We start from the raw sequence: 19,968 nt of genomic DNA, 5'->3' as shown, positions 1-19,968 counted from the left end.
GAGCAAAATAGAACCATTAGGACTGATGGGTTACCTTGAGGATTCCTCAAGAGATCTAAACCATTTTCATTACCTTGTTTTCTTGGCTCAAAGTCATTATCCCATTCCTTTCTGAATTCTGATTACCTTTCAAAGGATACATTGCTTCAGCAACATCCTTTCATCACTGAAAAGCATGCCCTTTTCTCACTCTTTGATGGATTTTCCAGATATCAATTTCACTTCTTTTAAAGTTAATTTTGAAACTATTTCAATTTTGCATTGTAAAGTTGTCTATTATTAACTTTGACTGGCACTCTCATATAGAAAGGCCTCAAGATTGGGGAAAATGTACATAATTCAGAAGCCAGAAAGGAGGAGTATTTTTGGAACCAATCTGAATCTGGCTCGATTTAACCTGCGTTAATATAAAAAAAAAAAAAAAAATTGAAAGGGGTAGTGCTCACATGCGAAGATATTGATCATTTGGTTCTGAAAGAAGATGCAAAGAATATTCATTTCAAAAAGCTTCGGAAGGTTCCAAAATCACAATCCATTTTAAATAAGGGGTAACAGATGTTGCACATCCATTCAAAACTGTCACATGCTTAGGAGATTTGTTTGACAAAGCTGCATAAGTTTTACAAATGCTGTTCAGCATTTCCTTTAACTGTACCAATCTTTGCTTCAATGATTATTAAGACAGATGCTTGTCACAATGACACTGGGAAGCATAAGATTGGAGCTGAGTGGATTCACTCAGTTAAATTTTAAATGAAAAATGATGCCTATTTCACCTACTTACAATGGAAATTTCCTTGTCATGAAACAATATTTAACTACATTGCTGAAGGCAATGGACCAAATAATTTGTAAATCAAAAGTTGATTTTAAAAAAAAATAAATATTCACTAGTTGGATTTACATTTTCTCCTTTGAAAAGGTGAAACACTCTGGAAAGTAAAAACGTAACAAATAAATGAAAATAAAATTGTTCTATGTTCTGTATTGTGGTCAGAGGTTATAGAATGTAACAGTTTTAGAAATATACATTCATTAGGGTGCCACAGTTAGTTAGTGATTATTGCAATGCTGTTAAAGCGCTAGTGATCCAGTGCTGTGCTCGTCTTTGATTAATACAATTTAAAATTGTATGTAGAATACATATGTCCAAAGTTAGATGATCTCGTTTTTGCCTAATGTTGATCCACTTTGTGACAAAGGTAAAATTTTGAGGCTTCTCTAATTCATATGTTGTGGAGTGTCCAGAACTACAAGAATATTGGGAACAATTCTTTTAAACGCTATCACAGATTCTTAGGATTAAATTAGAACCCTGGTGTCTTTTTTATTGCTTGGTTCTTCTCTAGAAGAGAAGATTTCCTGGGATTCAACTCAAAAAAGAATAGTAGCTTTTACTTCATTGATGGTCAGATGAGCAATTTTGATAAAATGGAAAGACAGTCTAGCACCAACTCATAGGCAATGGTTACAGGATGTTTTGTCTTGCTTCAGTTTGGAGAAAATTGGATCTACTGTTAAAGAGATCAAGGTTGAATTTGACAAGCTATGAGGCCCACTTATGGACTATTATCATAATTTGATTACTTAGACAGGGATGCTCTGGGTGGGGGGGGGGTTCTGTCCGAGGGCCTATACTCGATTCTTTACAATTTATTTGCTGTGACCATGTTTAGTGGGAGAGGTTAGATTAATATGGGGGTGTGTTTTTTTTTCTTTTTTTTTCTTATTTTTGTTTTTACAACTAGAAGAGGTTGAACTATTTGGATAAACACAATGTATATCTCAATATTAAAATAAGAGGTGAAATTCTCTTAAAGATTTTTCACATATTTTGAGAATTACATAAGACCATGTATAATTTGTATAGGACTAATTCTGTATTACATTCAATAAAACCTATATAATTAATTAATATCTAAATAATATATTCATGTAATATTTCTCTCTATCAAATTAATAAAAATATTTTAAAAAGAAAGAAATGTACATTCATTAGGGTGCCAAGGTTAGCTAGCGGTTATTGCCATGCTATTACAGCACCAGTGATCCAGTGCTGTCTGTAGAGTTTGTACTTTCTCCCCGTATCTGCATGTGTTTCTTCCAGGTGCTCCAGTTTCTTTTAACCTTTCAGAAGTATGGGGTTGTAGGTAAATGGGCAGCATGAGCTTGTGAGCCAGAAGGGCCTGTTACCATCTAATTTTTTTTTAATTACTGAAAACTAGATTGAATTTGTAAGTCCTAGATGAAAGATTAAAAATTACAGACAGTGTAAATCTAATTATAAAATTGCCAAAGTTACAAGAAAGAAAAACAAATAATGTTGGAATCTGAAACAAAAATAGAAATGCTGGAAGATCTCAGTCTATGGAAAAAGAAACCGGACAACACTGAAGGTTGAAGACCCTTCTTCCTGGCCTCTCCGTACAGATGCTCCTTGACTTGCTGAGCATTTCTCCTTTGGCTGCCTTGTGATGTGATTGGGTGTAACTCCTGAAGGACTAAATTAAAAGTGCCAGGATCATTTTTGTGGAGTCTTGGAATGTAGGCATATCTGATATGTTGAAGGTTCTTTTGTTGAACAATGTGACAATGGCCATTGCTTGCAATAACTTGCAAGGGTGGCATGGTCAGCATAGAGAGCAGCTTAGTTAGCGTAGTGGTTAGCACAATGCTGTCACAGTGCCAGCGACCCAGGTTTGAATCTGGCATTGTCTGTAAGGAGTTTGTATGTTCTCCCAGTTTCTGTGCAGGTTTCCTCCAGGTGCTCTGGTTTCCTCCCACCCTTCAAAACGTATGGTGTGGGGGGGTGGTGGTGTTGTTGGAGGTTATTTGGGTGGTACATGCTCGTGGGCTGATACCGTGCTAAATTTTTTTTAAAAAGCCAGAAAACTGAAGGTCACTTTGGGGATCTTTTTCATTCGGATGGTGAACAGGAGAGGGGGGCACAGTTGGAGTAGCATAGCTGTTAGCTCAATGACTTTACAATGCCAGCATTTGGGACTTGGGTTCGAATCCCGGGCTGTCTGTAATGAGTTTGTACATTCTCCTCCTGTCTGCATGGGTTTTCCCTGGGGCATCAGATTTCCTCCCACTGTTTGAAACGTACTGGGGGTGTAAATTGGGAGGCATGGACTCATGGGCTGAAATTACCTGTTACCATGCTGTATGTCTTCTTTCTAAATAAAAAAAAATTGATCATGACAAATGAATCACTGAGATGTGTAATAAATATTAGATGTTGGATCATTTGTGAATTATATTTTTCTTATTTGGCAGATGTAAATGTAGAGGCAGTAAATTGAACTTTTTTTAAGGGGAATAAAAACTGTAAACTGTAGTGCAGAGTTTCAGGAAGAATAAGTCCATAACATTCTTATTAGGACTGTGACAAAATCTGATTTTTTAATGCATAATATCATTATGTGTGGCATATATTCTCTAACAACGCAAATAATTTGAATAAATTGTGACACTTGGTGAACTAAACATAGAATTTCAGTTAGAATTTCTCTGTAATAACAGGCCTAAATATTTCCAGACAGTTACACAGCTATTAAGTTGGGCTGTTGCACAGACGCTCCCAACTATGACAAACCAGCAGCTGAACATTCCTGTACTTTGCTCATGTGGCTCATTTTTGTTTTTGGAATTAGCTGGTTGAGCCATTGTATCCTCACTGAAGGAAAGGAAAAGAACACAGTTGTAGGTTGCAACATAATGATAGAGGGTGGGCCCACTGTCTGTGGCATTAGTATGGATGCTGAAGTATTTGAGGGAGTACCCTGTGCATACAACGGACGTAATGTCTACTTTGCATTCATCGTCATGCTACTCACAATCTCTTCTCGGGCAGAAGGTTCTGAAGTCCAGCACCTCTAGGTTTAAGAATAGCTCTTTTTTTTCCTCTAACTGATATCAGGCGCTTGAACTTCCCCATATGACCCAAAGTCAAAGGTCAAAATTTAGATTTATTGTCAGAGTAGATACATGACATCACATGCAACCCCGAGATTCTTTCCTGTGGGCTGGACAGAATTTCTATGTATCGGTAGTGTGGAGAGAAAAAAAAACTGTACCCAAGAAAAGACGTGCATGTCTGCAAAAGGGAGAAATATAAACAAGAAGGAAGTGCAAGCAAATTGAGCAGTTAACCTGAATGATAAACTACTCTAGGACCATCAAAAGATCTGCCTGCACCCTTGAAATATCATTATTTTTCCTGCACAAATTGGAACTAAGAATATTTATCTCTCCTTTTGTATTTATTATCTCTTTTTTTTTCCTGTTGGCACACTGTGGTAAACAGTTGGTGTAGCTTGTGTATCTGTGTGCCTGCAGCGACTAAGAATTTCTGTGCATCTGTACATAGTGCTTGTTGACATGACAATAAACAAATTTCATCTCACCATCTCATCCTTTCATTCATTTCAACCTATCACAATCTTGTTCACTTGCAAAGTCCCTGATTTACTGATCAAAGGGGAAAGAATAATTTGGCCATATGGCAGATGTGATGATGAGCTGTGGTTGAATCCTTCTGATTGATGCCTTTGCTTGGTCTCATTTTAAAACGCAGGTAAAAGTTTCAGAGAGGAGCAGTGTGAATCCTTCAATGGTTACAATATTAACACAAACAGGCTTGCTTCATCTGTGGTGTGGGTTCCTAAATATTCAGGAGTATCACTGAGGGACAAATGCAAGCTCGTATGTAGAGCGAATGGCACTGGATACTTCTATGTTCTTGCACCCAAGGTAAGCATAATAGACCCTTTAATGCCAGGATATCTAATTCTGCATAATGGGGAAAATTGTTTCCAGAACTGTAGATATGTTGGCAAATATTCTGAATCTAGCTCTCAAAAAAACTTTCACAAGTTCACTTTATAAGGCTTTGCTATTTCATTGTGTTATCCCAAAAGTACTATAGTGATTTAATATCAATGCTGCAGAATCCTACCCATTTATTATACAATTGATATGATTAACTCGAAATGAGATATAATTCCAGGTGATAATGCCCATAATTCCACGGAAGGACATCATCTGCCTTGGTTCATGTTCAAAACATTTTTGTTATCTTCATTCTCCAAGAACCAATTAAATTGGAGTAAGAGTGGACCATTCAATAAGTTTGGGTTTTCTTCTCCTTAAATGAACTTTTTCCTCCTAATTCTTATATCCCTTATTTTCCATGGAATCCAAAGTTAAATTTAGTTCAGTCCTAAATATATTCAAACTCTCTCAGATAAAGAACTCCAAAGATTTACAATTCTGGCTCTTTTTATCCCTTGTACCGATTCCTAATTCTCGACTCCATTCTCTCAATACTTTGACTTTCCATGAATTCTTTCTTTTACCAAAGAAGTGATAATGAGTCCGTGACCTGAAACATTATCCATTTCTCTTTTCAAAGATGATATGCGAGCTGTTGAGTGTTTCTCTTCTGTTTTTTTTTATTTCAGATTTACAACATCTGCAATTTTTTTGATCAATTTCCTATGGAAATGCACACTTCTTATTTAAACGCATCCCATGGTTTTTTTTTTTTGCGTGTCTCTGCTGGGACTCTGTTCAATCATTCTACTTCCACTTTAAAGGAATGCTGAGCTGGACTCAGTTGCATATAGAGATTGTGAATTCTGATATCCCTCCATAAGTGAAACACAAGTCTGCAGATGCTGTGGTTGAATTAAAAACAATGCTGGAGAAATTCAGGTTATAGAGCAGGATATAAAGCAGCTTCATAAAGCAGAATATCCAAGCTCTGCAGAATAGATTCACAAAACTGTTAGCAGAATCAAGAATATGAAATGGGCTCATAATTTCCAATGTTTTCCCAAACTTGCAGGTGGTGGATGGAACTCCATGTATGCCAGACACTTCAGCTGTATGTGTCCAAGGCAAATGCATTAAAGCTGGCTGTGATGGGAAATTGGGATCCAAAAAGAAGTTTGACAAATGTGGTGTATGTGGAGGTGACCACAAAAGCTGCAAGAAAGTTTCTGGTTTATTCACAAAGCCCATGTATGTGTCTCCCATTTTCTATCATTTGAATTCATTGTTTAAAAGATGATGTTGTTCCACTTTAATGCCATTAAAAACAATTGTAATTAGAAATTCATATTTTTACCAAGTACCAGTAAAGGAGATTGGTACAGATAGCAACATAATGGTTAGCTTGGACATGCTGGGTAAAAGGGCTTGTTTCTGTGGTGTATCCACTCTATAACTTCAATGTCATTTGAAAGAAAATTGGTAATTTTCATACACAAGATGAATATAGTCAACGCCAGTACATTTTACATTTGACAAGATGCCTATTAACCTTTCAAATAATATCCAGTAAATAAAACTTATTTGAAGATAAACTAGAACAAACAACAAAGGTAGGAAGAATGTTGGTGTAGCTCTGTGGAGACATAAAGGTTTGAGCAATCACTCAATTATGTTCTAACTAGCCGAGAGAGTGGAAGTTGACAGAGAACCAATGTGAAGTCAGGTGACTCTGAGAGAACACTGGCTAGGTTCTAAGTGCAAACCAAAGGAGAGCAGGTAGGAAAGGGACAAACCACCTTGGTGAGTTCATGCATTCTGGTAAATGACGTGGAATAGGAGGTGAGGGTCTGTGAACAAAGAGCTTATTTGGTCTCATCACACAATTTGCAAATTAAAGGACCTGGAAACAAAATTAAGTTATAGAGCCTTGGAAAAGATGAAGCATTTTGGGAATGTTGTTCTGAATGTGATCCAGAAAGCCCAGGCTTAGCTACTGAGGTTGTGACATCAACAGTGAAATACCCAAGTGAGAGATTACTTGTATTCCTACCATGGTGCTCAAATGAAGGTTTCTAAAATGATAGTTAGTGTGGAGAGGGGTGGCCAAAAGAAGTTATAATCTTAAAATTGGAGCAATTCACTTCAGGAATTTGTATCAAGAAACAGCCACTACTTCAGTAGAGGAGTTGTGAAAATGGGAAACCCATTTCCCCACCAAAATTTGAATTTGGAGGTCTATTGAACACTTCAGAACTGATGGATAGATTTATGTTGTGCTCTGCTGCAATTGAGGCAAGGTTGGTAAATTTAATTAAGGTCCTAATAATCAAAGGAGCAGGTTTAAGGAGAAAGGAGACAGGTGCCTTGTATTTGTGTTGCTGCCTTTTAGATGTTTTTGCAATTTTCTCCTATTTTTGAAGAGTTCATCACACCATTAACTATCTCTTTCAAAATGCATGTGGACAAGCTTCCATTATTATTGGTTTCTGGATGGAACATTAAGGGTCCAGAATGATATTCTCTCTCTCTGCTTATGAGGCTCCACAAAGGCAGAACTGGGAGGGACAGCTCAGCCTGAGATGAGCTGTAAAGAACATCTCTCCAAGATAGAGAGCCCAGAGGTGCCCAATTTCATTCTTCTCTTCTCAGTTTAACAGGAAGGCATTTGGGAAATTCTTGAATCCAAAAAAAAGGTAAAATTAACAAGCAGAAAAGGTTTTAGTTTGATCTTTGAGGGATGGATGGATTTTGTGAAATATTGAATAGTGAAGGGATTTGATCTGGTCAGTAGAGTTCGTGGGTTAGCCTTGGGTCTTCATAAATGGGATAAAGAAAATATGAAGAAGGCTTGTGTAATGTTTCAATAACCAGCAAATTAATTAAAACTGTTTACTTTCAACAGACATGGGTACAATTATATTGTGACAATACCAGTTGGAGCCGCCAGCATTGATGTCAAGCAAAGAGGATACAGAGGGATGACTAATGATGACAACTATTTGGCTGTCAGGAATGAGCATGGGAAATACATTCTCAATGGTCACTACATTGTTTCTGCAGTCGAACGAGACATAGTCATTAAGGGAAGCCTGCTGAGATATAGTGGAACAGCGACTTCTGTTGAAAGCCTTCAAGCTTTTAAACCCATCCAGGAGCCCTTGGTTATTGAAGTCCTATCAGTTGGAAAAATGACTCCTCCTCGTGTTCGCTATTCCTTCTATCTACCAAAGGATAACAGAGAAGAAAAATTTTCCCATAGCCCCAATAAAAAGGACACAAAAGGAATTTTACTGAACAATGAAAGTCTGAGCAAATTAAATAAAATAAACACACGGAAACCAGATTATAAGAAGCCCATTTATAAATGGGTAGTGAGAACATGGTCTCGGTGTTCTGTTTCTTGTGGAAATGGACTGCAACACAGATCTGTTGAGTGTGAAGACAATCATGGAAAGATAGCATTTGACTGTGATACCACCCAGAAACCACAAGTGATCCGGCAATGTGGGGATCCTTGCCCATTGTGGGAGGTTGGTGAATGGTCGCCATGCTCAAAGAGTTGTGGCAGAGGTTTCAAGAGACGTTTAATCAAATGTAAAGCTGATACAGGGCATGCTTTACCTAGAGAACACTGCAGTATAAGGAAGAAGCCACAAGAGCTGGATTTTTGCACTGTGAGATTCTGTTGAGAATCATTGGTGGATATAATTTCAGATAAGCGTAGTCTTTAGAAGTGGCAGGTTGATTCACAGCAACCAGAAGTTGCACCTGAACCCAAATGGAATATTGAAACTAACAACTGTTCCACATTGGGGAAATATGGAGATCTGTGATGTATAATTGGGAATGAAATTACCTAAAATTTACATGTGGAAGTCTACCTCTGACATTTATAAGTTGGTGTTAAACTATTTTGGTGACTTCATTGACCATGTACTAAAGTAAAAAGTGATGACTGCCTATTGAGCACTTACATAATGCAGTTTGTCACTGGGTTAGAAGCAGTCAGAGTTTGTTTTTATGGTTTAATGATGTTTTACTCACCATTGAGCATCAAACAATACAGGGACCAGTGTAGGTACCGCTGCAATATAATGCAGGGATGCCCCAAGGTGATATATTAATGGGCCAATGGAAATGTGCGACCATTCTTAACTTCAGAGATGTGGAAGTCAGTTTATTTGTAAACGGGCAATTGTATGTGAAAGCAATAGAATATTTTATCCAGTAATATTATTGTGTGACATGTCAAGTAATGTTTAGTCATGTTTAACTGGTGTCATTGTTACAAAGTGTTACATAAGAACTTAATTCTATTTATGAAAGGAAGTAGAGTTTAGGCTTGTGCTAAGTCCAATTAAATAAGACAGACTTTGTGTCTGTAATGAACAATATACCCTTGGTAACTGGGCCTATTTGCAAAATGAGCGCTTCCACCAATCTCTTAGTAAACTACGTTTTATATGTAATAATTTATTCTGATAGGGGCAATATTACATGGTGCATAAATCATTTTCTGTATGCTGGCAACATTATTTATTGTGCGTATTGGGTTCCAAAACCATCAATGTAAAACTAAACTGACAATTTAAGTACTTTCTTTGTCGGGTGAGATTGTAACTGTGGAGTTTTATCCTTTGTTCGTGTTTGCACATTTCATAAGCTTGCCTGCAAACATCTGTGATAATTTTGGAAATATTTCACTTTCTTTCAAAGGAAGAAAACATTTGTAGATTTGTTTCATCCATGAAAATGTTTGAATTATTAATTTAGTGACAATATTTCAAAGCCATTTGCATTGATGGTTTGTGACGTTTTCCCTTTGTAATGCAGCAGTATTTTTAAAGAAAGCATCATTTATGCCAGACTCTGTAACCCTTTCACTTGTGTTCTGGTTGGGAGGGACTGCAGTTACTGTTCTTCCATCTAAAAGATGGTTCATATGTTATTGGGGTTTACTTTACTCTTTTGCATTTTTAGATTGCAAAAGGCATAAATAGCGTTTATTGGCTGTTACGTATACCATGTATACATCTGTTTAATTGTGCACAATAAAACTGTAAATATCTATCAACTGCTGGCCTTTTTATTGACTGACAGATTAAAAAATATCATCCATCTGTTGTAATCATTGTCCTGCATTTGCTTCTTGTTGCAAAATGTGGGGATATGAGCACAACTTACTATGGCTGATCTGACATGCATTTGACGTTGAGGATGAAAGGGCAATTCACCTCTGTCATACTTTATAGAGATCTTCACACATCAATGTCATGTAGGTTCAGTGCACAATGTCCCTCATGACATGGAATATTAGCAAAGTAAACCTTCAAAAATCAAAACAGTGTTGCGAATGGTAAAGACCTTTTCCCAAACAGAATGATTGCACAAGTTGGATATGGATTCATTATTATTATTATTTATTATTGGTAGTCTTTTGAATCAAATAAGACATTATTATGCAGTTTATCTGTGGACACAAAAGTGACTGCAGAGTCTAGCACAATGGGGGCCTGGAAGTCAGTTGTTGTAATAACTGGCTTCTGCTTTGTGATGCCGTTCATGCGTTTCCATCAGTTTTTGTCAGCGTCTGTCTTCGAAACTGATGTAGGCTTCACAGCACAGGGCTCACCAGCTGCAGCTTCTAGATCTCTTGGCTGGATGTCACAGTAGCAAAGGTTTCATTCACAGTGTCTTTATAGTGCATGCATAGATAACCACAAGTACTCCTTCCAGTCTCCAGTTTACCATAGAACAGCTGGTGAGGTATACGATGGTTGTTCATTCTGATGATGTGTCCCACCCGCCACATCTGGGGCCTGATGATCAGGGTCTCAATGCTGGTATGATTTGTATGACCCAAGACCTCCAAGTTGGAGACGTTCTTGCCAATGGATGCCAAGGATGGAATGAAGGGCGCACATGTGAAATTTCTCAAGTTTGATGTGATGTTGATGTGAGGATTCATACAGTGATAATAAATGACTAAACTCCATTCTTTAGGCTTGTAGCTACTACCTCAAATCTCCTTTTAAGAAATTCATGCACATTTTTTCTAAACACCTATTCATATTTTTGTTGTAATCTGTATGACCTCTAGCTTAGTTCATTATTTGTTCAGGCAAACAGTGAAGAGGTAGGATTAATTACAGAATCCTAATCCTCACAATCTTCCCTCTGCCTGCTTTCCCACCCCCAATCAGCCCCTAACCATTTTCAATCTCCCCTCCTTTGGATTGCATTCCCTCCCATGCCAAATTTCCCATTACATTCTCCACTTCCCCCTTTTGCCCCACACCCCCCATTTGTTTCCAGCTAGTCCCTTTCTACCACTATTCTCCCCTTCTTATTAGGTTCTTGTACTGGCAGCCCTTGCCTTATAAACACCCACTCCACCCTGTATGTCTCCACCCTGACCCCTTTGTTTTTCGTGCCTCTCTCTGTTTGCCAATGTACTACCTCTGTCTGTCATGTTTCACTTCCATCTAGTTTACCATTCCCTCATAGGGCCCCTGCCCCACCTCTCCCACTCCATCATCTTAACATTGGCTTCATCTACATTCCTTCAGTCTTGATAAAGGGCTTTGACCTGAGACATCAATGATCATCCTTTTTCTCCCACTGATGCCTCTTGGTCTGTTGAGTTCATCCAGCAGAGTGTGTTTGAGGTGAATCTTTTTTGATCCCATAAGATTTTATCCTGGCCATTCCCAACCTAGTACACAATGTGATCGGCTTTAGTTACAGAATGCAAGGGAATGTCCACAAAGAGGGGGCAAAGCTTGTCAAGTGTAAGGTTGCCACTATTCAAGAACATATATCACTGTGTAGCAGCTGAACAAGATCTTCTGACTTTCAGACCACAGGAGATTTCTTGGATACTGAGCTCCTTCAAGTCAATGTGTGCTTGGTTAGCTCTAAACAGCAGATATTGTTTGGAATCTGCTACATTCCAAGCATGTACTTAACCATCCACCAGCACAAAGATGTCAACCATATGGGAGTGTTTCCTTTTAGAGAGGTTCAACCTCTTGTGTTATTCCATTTTAGTCAGGTTGATGATATTGGGTGGAAGAGAAAGGGTTTTCCTTTCCTTGAAATTTGAGACAGTAATTGCCCCATCTTAAGATCCTTTGTCTGAAGTTCATACTTCCATGAAACAATGATTAAGGAAGCATAAACTTGCCATACCCCATCCAAATGATACCTGAATGCATATTTCTGGCTTCTGCAACACTTTGGAGATTCAGAGTCTCAAGAAAGGATCCCAACCCAAAATACTCAATGTCCATTTCTCTCCATGGGTGCTGCCAGACCTGCAGAGTCCCTCCAGCTTCTCATTGCTTTCTCTGGAGTCTGTAACTTGGCTAGAAATGTCTACAGCCCAGAGGATCCAGAGAATATATCTAAAGGAACTGTTGTTTTCCAAATAAGTGGTTACCTGCTTTAGTAAATTCTCTTCACCAAGATGTTTGTTGCAAATTTCAAGACCAAAATGGAAAATAAAATGTTGCACCCTCATGCAGCAAGAAGTTGCTCACTCTGTCAGCATTTTTCAAAGAGCTTTAGTTTCTTATCATCTTTTACTAATTACTTCAAATGATGTGGGCTCTCGTTCAGTTGCTATTGGTAGGTCTGGGTTAACGAGAGATCGTGCAAGATTCACTGAAGGGTTTCTCTGGGGTTTAATAACAGCCACAGACCACATAGTGGCACTCACTCGGGAGACTTCAAGTTCAGGGTCTAGAGCAAATAGGGAAGCTTGTAGGAAGATGGCCTTGCTATCTGGATGAAACTTCAAGGAGGAAAAATCAATATTTATGGTATTATATGATAATTATCTTATTTAGTGATACAGCATTGGAACAGGGCCATTAGCCTGCACCGCGCAAATACATCCAATTAACTTACCAACCCAGTATGTGTTTGGAATGTGGGAGAAAACTGGAGCACCCAGGGTAAAAAGCAATGCAGACAGGGGGAGAATGTGGAAACTCCTTACAGGCAGTGCCGGATTCAAACCCAGGTCATTGGCACTACAATAGCATTGTGCTAACCATTTAAAAAGATTAAATTAAAATTATTATAATTCTAAAATAAATATTGTTTCAGATCATGGCATTGCAAACTTACTTTAGCTCTTGTTTTCAACTCTTTGGTCTAAATAAGTCATGGAAAATGACAAACCTAGTGGAGGCACATGGGAGGAAGACAGCAATTGCGGTGAAGATGTGGCTCATCAGTCATTATTCATTGACTGCTTTCAGGACTCATCTGTGGTGTCATAGGAATTTTGGAACAGATGTCTCCCATTCATCTTCTCAAGACTACTGTTCGACTACTCAATGAGATCTACCACTGATATCCCCATGGGCCCAGGCAGATGGTCACTGATCTTATTCTCCCATTCATATTTCTATTGTATGGTGATATCTAAGCACATATTCTCGCAAGTCCACTCCATCGAGGACATCTACAAGAGCTGGTGTCTTAAAACAGAAGCCTTTATCCTCAAAGACTCCCACCACCCAGGCCATGCATTCTTCACAATGCTACCGTCACGAAGGAGATAAAGGAGCTTGAAGTTGATCATCCAGCAGCAAAAGGACAGCTTCTTCCCCTTGGCCATCAGATTTCAGAATGGATAATGAACCACGACATGACCTTACTTTCTCTTATTTTTGCACGAATTTATTTATTTTTAATGTAAATTTTACAGCAATATTTTTACTGTGACGCTGCTGCAAAACAACAAATTTAGTAAAATGTTCGTGACAATAAATTTCTGATTTTGATTCTATTAAATTTCTGGTCTTTGGAGTATCTGGCATTCTCTTCAAGAGCACATAAATCTGAATGGACATCCTAACTTTGAATTTTTAATTCAACAGGTAACTGCCCATTTACATCACCTTCATGTCTATACACTGACACTCTCAGCCATGCCCAGGACAGCACAGTAAATCAGCCGTTGAACCTCAACCCTCCACCTCCACCTCCAGATATCCAGGTTCAATCCTGGACTCCAAAACTGTCTCTGTAGAATGTTCTCACTGAGACCACACATTTTTTTCTTTGAGTACTCTGGTTTCTTCTTGCATCCCAAAGATGTGTGAGATGGCAGGTTAATTGGCTGCTGTGAATTTCATCAAGTGTTCAGATGAATGGTGGAATCTGTGGGAATATGATGAGAAAACAGGGAGATTAAAATATAGGATTAATATCAGATTGGCACGGACTCCGTGTGATGAAGGGACTGCTTCCATGTTGATTCTCACCAGAAGCATGCGGAGGAGCTGGAGACCTCATGAACCATAGAACCAAAGAACACTACTGCACAGAAAACAGGCCATTCAGCCCATCTTGTCTGTGCTGACCATTGTTCAGCTAGTTCCAATAACCTGCTCCCATTCCATAACTGTCCAGACCACTCTCATCCATGTATCAATCCAATTTATTCTTAAAACTCAAGATCGAGTCCACACCCACCACATCAGATGGCAGCTCATTCCACACTCCCACTGAGTGAAGAAGTTCCCCCTAAACCTTTCCCCTTTCACCCTAAAGCCATGTCCTCTCGTATTTATCTCTCCTAATCTAAGTGGAAATAGCCTATTCGCATTTACTCTGTCTATACTCCAAATAATTTTGTAAACCTCTATCAAATATCCCCTTATGCTTCTTTGTTCCAAGGAATGAAGTCCTAGCCTGCTTAATCTTTCCCTGCAACTCAATCAATTCCTGAAGACTCGCAACATCTTAGTAAATCTTCTCTGCACTCTTTCAACCTTATTGATATCCATCCTGTAGTTAGGCAACCAGAACTGCACAGAATAATGCAAATTTGGCCTCACCAATATTTCAAATAACTTCAACATAACATCCCAACTCCTGTAAGATGCCAAAAGCTTTCTTTACAACCCCACCTTCAGGGAACAATGTACCTGTGTCCCCAGGTCTCTTTGCTCCTCAATGCCCTACCATTTACAGGGTTCATGCTTCCTTGATTTGCTCTTCCATATGCAATACTTCACACTTGTCTGCATTAAACTTCATCCTCCATTTACTGGTCCATTCTCCCAGTTGGTCCAGATCCATCTGCAAGCTTTGAAAATCTTCCCCACTGTCCACTACGCCTCCTATCTTTGTGTCATCAGCAAATTTGTTGATCCACTTTACAACGTTATCATCCAGATCATTGATATTGACAATAAACAATGGTCCTTACACAGATCCTTGATGCACACCACTCGTCACAAGCCTCCAGTCTGAGAAGCAACCATCCACGACCACTCTCTGTTTTTATCCACTCAGCCAATTTTGAATCCAGTTTACAACCACTCTATGGATACCTAGTGTCTTAACCTTCTGAACTAACCTCCCATGTGAGACCTTGTTGAAGGTGTTACTAAAGTTCATGTAGACAACACCCACAGCCTTCTTGGTAACTTCTGAAAAAATGCTGCAAGATTCGTTAAATATGACCTACCACACACAAAGCCATGCTGATTGTCCTTAATCAGCCCATGGTTGTCCAAATACCTATATATCATATCTCTCAGAACTCCTTCTAATAATTTACCTACTACTGGTTTCAGGATCACTGGCCTATAGTTACCTTGTTTACTTTTGGAGCCTTTCATAAACAGCGGGACAACATGAGCTACTCTCCAATCCTCTGGAATCTCTCCTCCTTGGCTAAAGACATTTCGAATCTATCGCAACTGAGCCCGCAAACATTTGAGAGGTTCAGGAGTGGTCTTGTGTTCTGATGGTCACAAGGAAGCAGTTGCTAATTGGTTGTGGGGACAGATTCCAATGGATTGGCTAGACCATCCGTCAAGGAGATGTGGGACTTTGCTGATTTAATTCTAGAATCCCACAATGACCTCTGAGATAGTGCAGTAGTTTTGTCTTGACACTCTTCTCTGGTTTCTATCTTTGGCCTCAATGTCTCCCCTTTTGACAATCACAGTTAGCAGTTAGCGGTTACAGCTCCAATGACCCAGGTTCACATCCGGCACCATCTGTAAGAAGTTTTCATGCTCTTCCAATGCCTGCTTGGGTTTCCTCCCACCTCTAAAAATTGTAGGTTAATTGGAATATTTTGGCAGCGCGGGCTTGTGGGCCAGAAAGACCTGTTACCATGCTGTATGTATAACATCTTTAAAATTATGAAAAATAGACACCAAGGTGGAGTTGGGAACTGGAAAGCATTTTCAGATTCAGACCTTGGGCTGAGCAGTGCTGGCCAGCTGCACTTGAACTGAATGTCAGTTTTAGTCAGCTGTAGGAGAGGGGTTAAATAATGAGCTGATAACAGGTCAGGGAGCATCAATGCAAAGGCAAATAGTTAATGTTTCAAGTCCTTGACACTTGTCAGAACTAGGAAATGGGAGAAAAAGTCTGATTTCAGAAGCAGAGGAGGTAGGGAATGGATGTGGAAGATGGGCGATGTGGTGGAAATGGATGTCTGTCTCTAGTCAGTTAATGAGTTGGGCCAAATGGCCTGTTTTCCTGCTGTACAATTCAATAATTCCCACAAAGGGAATAACTCCAATGGAGTCCAATAATATTTGTATTATGTGCTGCTATTAGAAATCTGCTGAGCAGACCCACATGTGCCCATAGGCAGAGAGCAACTCAGTTAAAAGATGACAGCAGAAAAGGCAGAATCTGATACTGAGCAAAGGAAAGGGCGAGTAGCACAAAGGATGAGAATTTATACTCAGCCCAAAGTCTGTCACATGTCCAGTTGGAAGACAAGCTTTTGTTCCTTAAGCTTGCATTGGGCCTTGTAAAAGTGTAAGAGTGATTTACATTTTGAGGCGTTGGATGGGCTTGCCTTAGTTGGGTGGAGCTCTTTCTAGTAAAGAGACAAGGTTCTGGTCGAGCTCCAACTTACAGCTGACAGCTGGAGGCTCCCTTGTTTTCACTAACAAATCTTAGGACTTTTCATGAGTGACTCCAGCTTTTACTTTAAGGTCTGGCATCTGGGCAGCTCAATGCCTTTCAGAAATGGGTGGAGGGCTCTTAAATTACAAATGTGTCAGACTTTGGTTTATATATAAGCAGCTGCCCAGGGGGATGGGGAGGGTGGGATGTTCACTCCTTTACAGGTCAGAGTAAAGTTGGCTTGCATTGCAGTTCCGGCCCTCCCACACCCAATCTACTCGACTTTTTTGACTTTCACTCTGGGTTTGTTGGCTTGTAGCTTCTAGCTGTTTCCCTGTATAAATCTATGAGATATGAACCAGATTTACATGCAAGGAAATTATTTATGTACCCTAGAAAAGTTATGATCAGGAAAAAATTAAAATCGCAAATAAACTTGTAATGCTGCCTTTGGCATAGTAAAAGGTTTACATTTAAAACTAACTCAGGTCCTGGGCTTGAATAGCTTTTCAAGTTGAAGACTGCATTTCTGAGCTGACCATATTTCTTCAGAAACAAGGCAACCTATTAATTTCCCATGGACCTGGATGCTTTTTAAATGTGGATGATACGTTTGCAGCAACATTTGCTGTTTTCTCATGTGGAATTTTATTTCAGGCAACGAGATGTATAAGTTTAGACCTGTATCTTTTCCACACCATTGAGGAAATAGTGTAGTCTTTGAATATTGTCCTTCATCGCTGGTCACAAAGTACCAGGTCAACCTATTTCTCACTGGGAACACCGCTGACTCAACATTTAAAATGTGGAATAATTTTTTCTGTGTTTCACTTAATTTGTTTACCGCTCACCCAAAGCCAGATGTATGTAAAAATAACGATCTCCAAAACATACCTTCAAATAGTCTTTTCAGTGGACATTCTGCTTTTTCTGATGGTATTGCTGAGAAAGAGCTCAAGCCTGAACTAGCAGTGGTCTAAGACACTAGTTCCAGTTTCCCATTGTCCAGAGTGAGGCCTTGAAAGTGCAACTTCTCTGCTCATCTACGATTTAACTTAGGTAAAGAAGGAAATTTAACCTGAAAGTCTGCAGATAATGGGGTCGGGTGCAAGACACAAGTTCAGCAGGACAAGGAGCATCTGATGGAAGTAAAGGGTCACCAGAGTTTCAGGCCTGAGTCAGGAATAAGAGAAAACAGGCAGATGCCTGAATAAAAAGATGAGGGTTTTGGAAGAAATGTGTTGTAGTTCAAAAGTACAATCATTTTCAATTGTAGGTTGCATTGAAGATAAATATTTAACTTAGTAAAGGGTCACATCATTTGTTCCTATGGAATTTTTAAAGAATGGTAGGGTATAGAAACAGGCCCTTTCTCCCACCTTTTCTATGCAGCCCATTTTATCTATCAACACTAATCAAATGTACACACATTAGTGATAAGGCCTTCTATACTTTGGTTGTTCAAATACTCGTTCAGATGCTTTTTAAATGTTGTGAAGGTTTCTGCCTCCACCACATCTTCTAGCAGAGTGTTCCAGACCTTAATCATTCTTCGTGTGGGAAACATTCTTCTCCAAATCCCCTCTAAACCCTTTTCCCCTTGCCTGACAATCTATACCCTCTTGTCGTAGACAGCTCCACAGTTGGACAAATGATTACTGCTATCTACCCCTTTATCAAGTCACCCTCAACCTTCTTCATGTCACCCAAAAACTCTTTAACTACACACCTGAAAGCAACAAGCTCAAATTTACATATTGGGATTTGCAACATTTGGGAGACAATGAGTAAAATAATTTATTTCAGCCCCTATCTTTAAAAAGAAACCTGTTTCCCTTTAAAAAGGAAAGACTTCAGTGAGCATGGGAAGAAAAAAAAATGTATTGTTTAAAATTTATGTGATGAGATAATCACTTCTTGATGCAATTGTTTAAAGAGTACTAACTGATGACATTCAATAGAACCCATTTACCATGTCTCTTTCTCATTTGCTGAGGACATGAGAATGTATCTCAGCATCAGGTGAACTTGAGGATAGGGAGGTTTTCGAAAATAACTTTTTGCATGTTGCTAACATTTGAATTTCGGTTCATAACTCTGCCACAGAGGTTCTTCTTTCCAAAAAATCTGTACAGCTTAGTAGCGTTGCTTAACTGGAAAGCTGCATGCAAGTCTGCAAACACTCTAACTTTAGTAAAAACACACAGAAATGCTGGAGGAACTCAACTGGTCTCACAATGTCCATAGGAGGTAAAGATATATTATCAACGTTTCAGGCCTGAGCCCTTTTTCAAGGTATAAGCAAAAAGCAGAAAGGAATCTGAATAAAGAATAACTGGGGAGGAGTCCAAACAGACCAACAAAAGGTGTTAATTGGATATGATAAAAGGAAGGGTGAGAATTGATTTTGGCTCTGTGAAAGGAGATAAAGGGGAGAGAGAGAACTAGAGGAAAGGAGACAGGGGTAGAAGATAGTGGGGTTTAACACAAACCAGAAAAGTCGATGTTAATGCCAACTGATTATCAGAATAGCTATCTCAGAATCTTAGAATTGTTGTCTCAGTCCACAATAATGCTGACTGAAATTGTAGTATTTACAGCATGTATCTGATCCAAGTTTCATTCCAGTAAAACTTGAGAAATTATCCGTTCTCATTTAATAAGGAAATTACTTCTGTGACAAGATGATGTCGGAACATTTGTTGTATGAGTAAGCACTGGGAGTGATGCCCAGTGAGGTTACTCAGGGAAGGTCCCAACACTAGGCATCCCTACCGAAGGTCCCAGAGAGAAAGTACCCTGCTAATTGCTCCTTTCCTGCAAGTGCAGCCTCACTCAGGTTAACTCTAACCATCAACAATGGTAATCCTTGGATCATTTAATGAACTTTTTGTGCTTTTATCAGAGAAAAACTGTAATCATCTGCCTTAAGGAAGGGCTCAGGCCTGAAACATTGGTAATATATCTTTATTTTCTTAGGTGCTGCAAGACCTGCTGAGTTCTTCTAGCATCTCTGTATTTTTACTGCAATCATAGCATCTGCAGATGTTCGTGTTTCACATCCCTGAGCGTCTTCCTTTGGATCTTGTGGAATCTTAGAATTATGGAATAATTTTGGCACATTCCATTCAAGTTTGCTTCACTCAGAGCACTCAGCACTTCTCTATTGTTCATGTGTGATAGTGGCAGAGATCTAATTGGGTTGCCATGGCATGGAACCCAACATGTTGACATCAAGAATAGAGTTTCAGTTGAGAAGGTCTTTGATGTGTTCCATCCAGGAAGTGTCGACTA

The 19,968-nt window shown here is 39.1% G+C and overlaps 1 protein-coding gene across 1 annotated transcript in view; it reads left to right on the top strand.

Moving 5' to 3' along the window:
• Window positions 1-9,853, top strand: part of LOC138741198 (A disintegrin and metalloproteinase with thrombospondin motifs 15-like) — a 51,655-nt gene extending 41,802 nt beyond the window's left edge. Inside the window, exons 7-9 of the mRNA XM_069894918.1 lie at window positions 4,580-4,755; window positions 5,852-6,027; window positions 7,682-9,853. Coding sequence (XP_069751019.1) covers window positions 4,580-4,755; window positions 5,852-6,027; window positions 7,682-8,468 — 1,139 coding nt within the window. The 3' untranslated portion in view covers window positions 8,469-9,853. The remainder of the gene's footprint in view (window positions 1-4,579; window positions 4,756-5,851; window positions 6,028-7,681) is intronic.
• Window positions 9,854-19,968: the final 10,115 nt, after the last annotated feature.

Source organism: Narcine bancroftii, chromosome 8, assembly GCF_036971445.1.
Source record: "Narcine bancroftii isolate sNarBan1 chromosome 8, sNarBan1.hap1, whole genome shotgun sequence".
Classification (NCBI taxonomy): domain Eukaryota; kingdom Metazoa; phylum Chordata; class Chondrichthyes; order Torpediniformes; family Narcinidae; genus Narcine; species Narcine bancroftii.
This window is presented reverse-complemented; position numbering and strand designations above follow the sequence as displayed.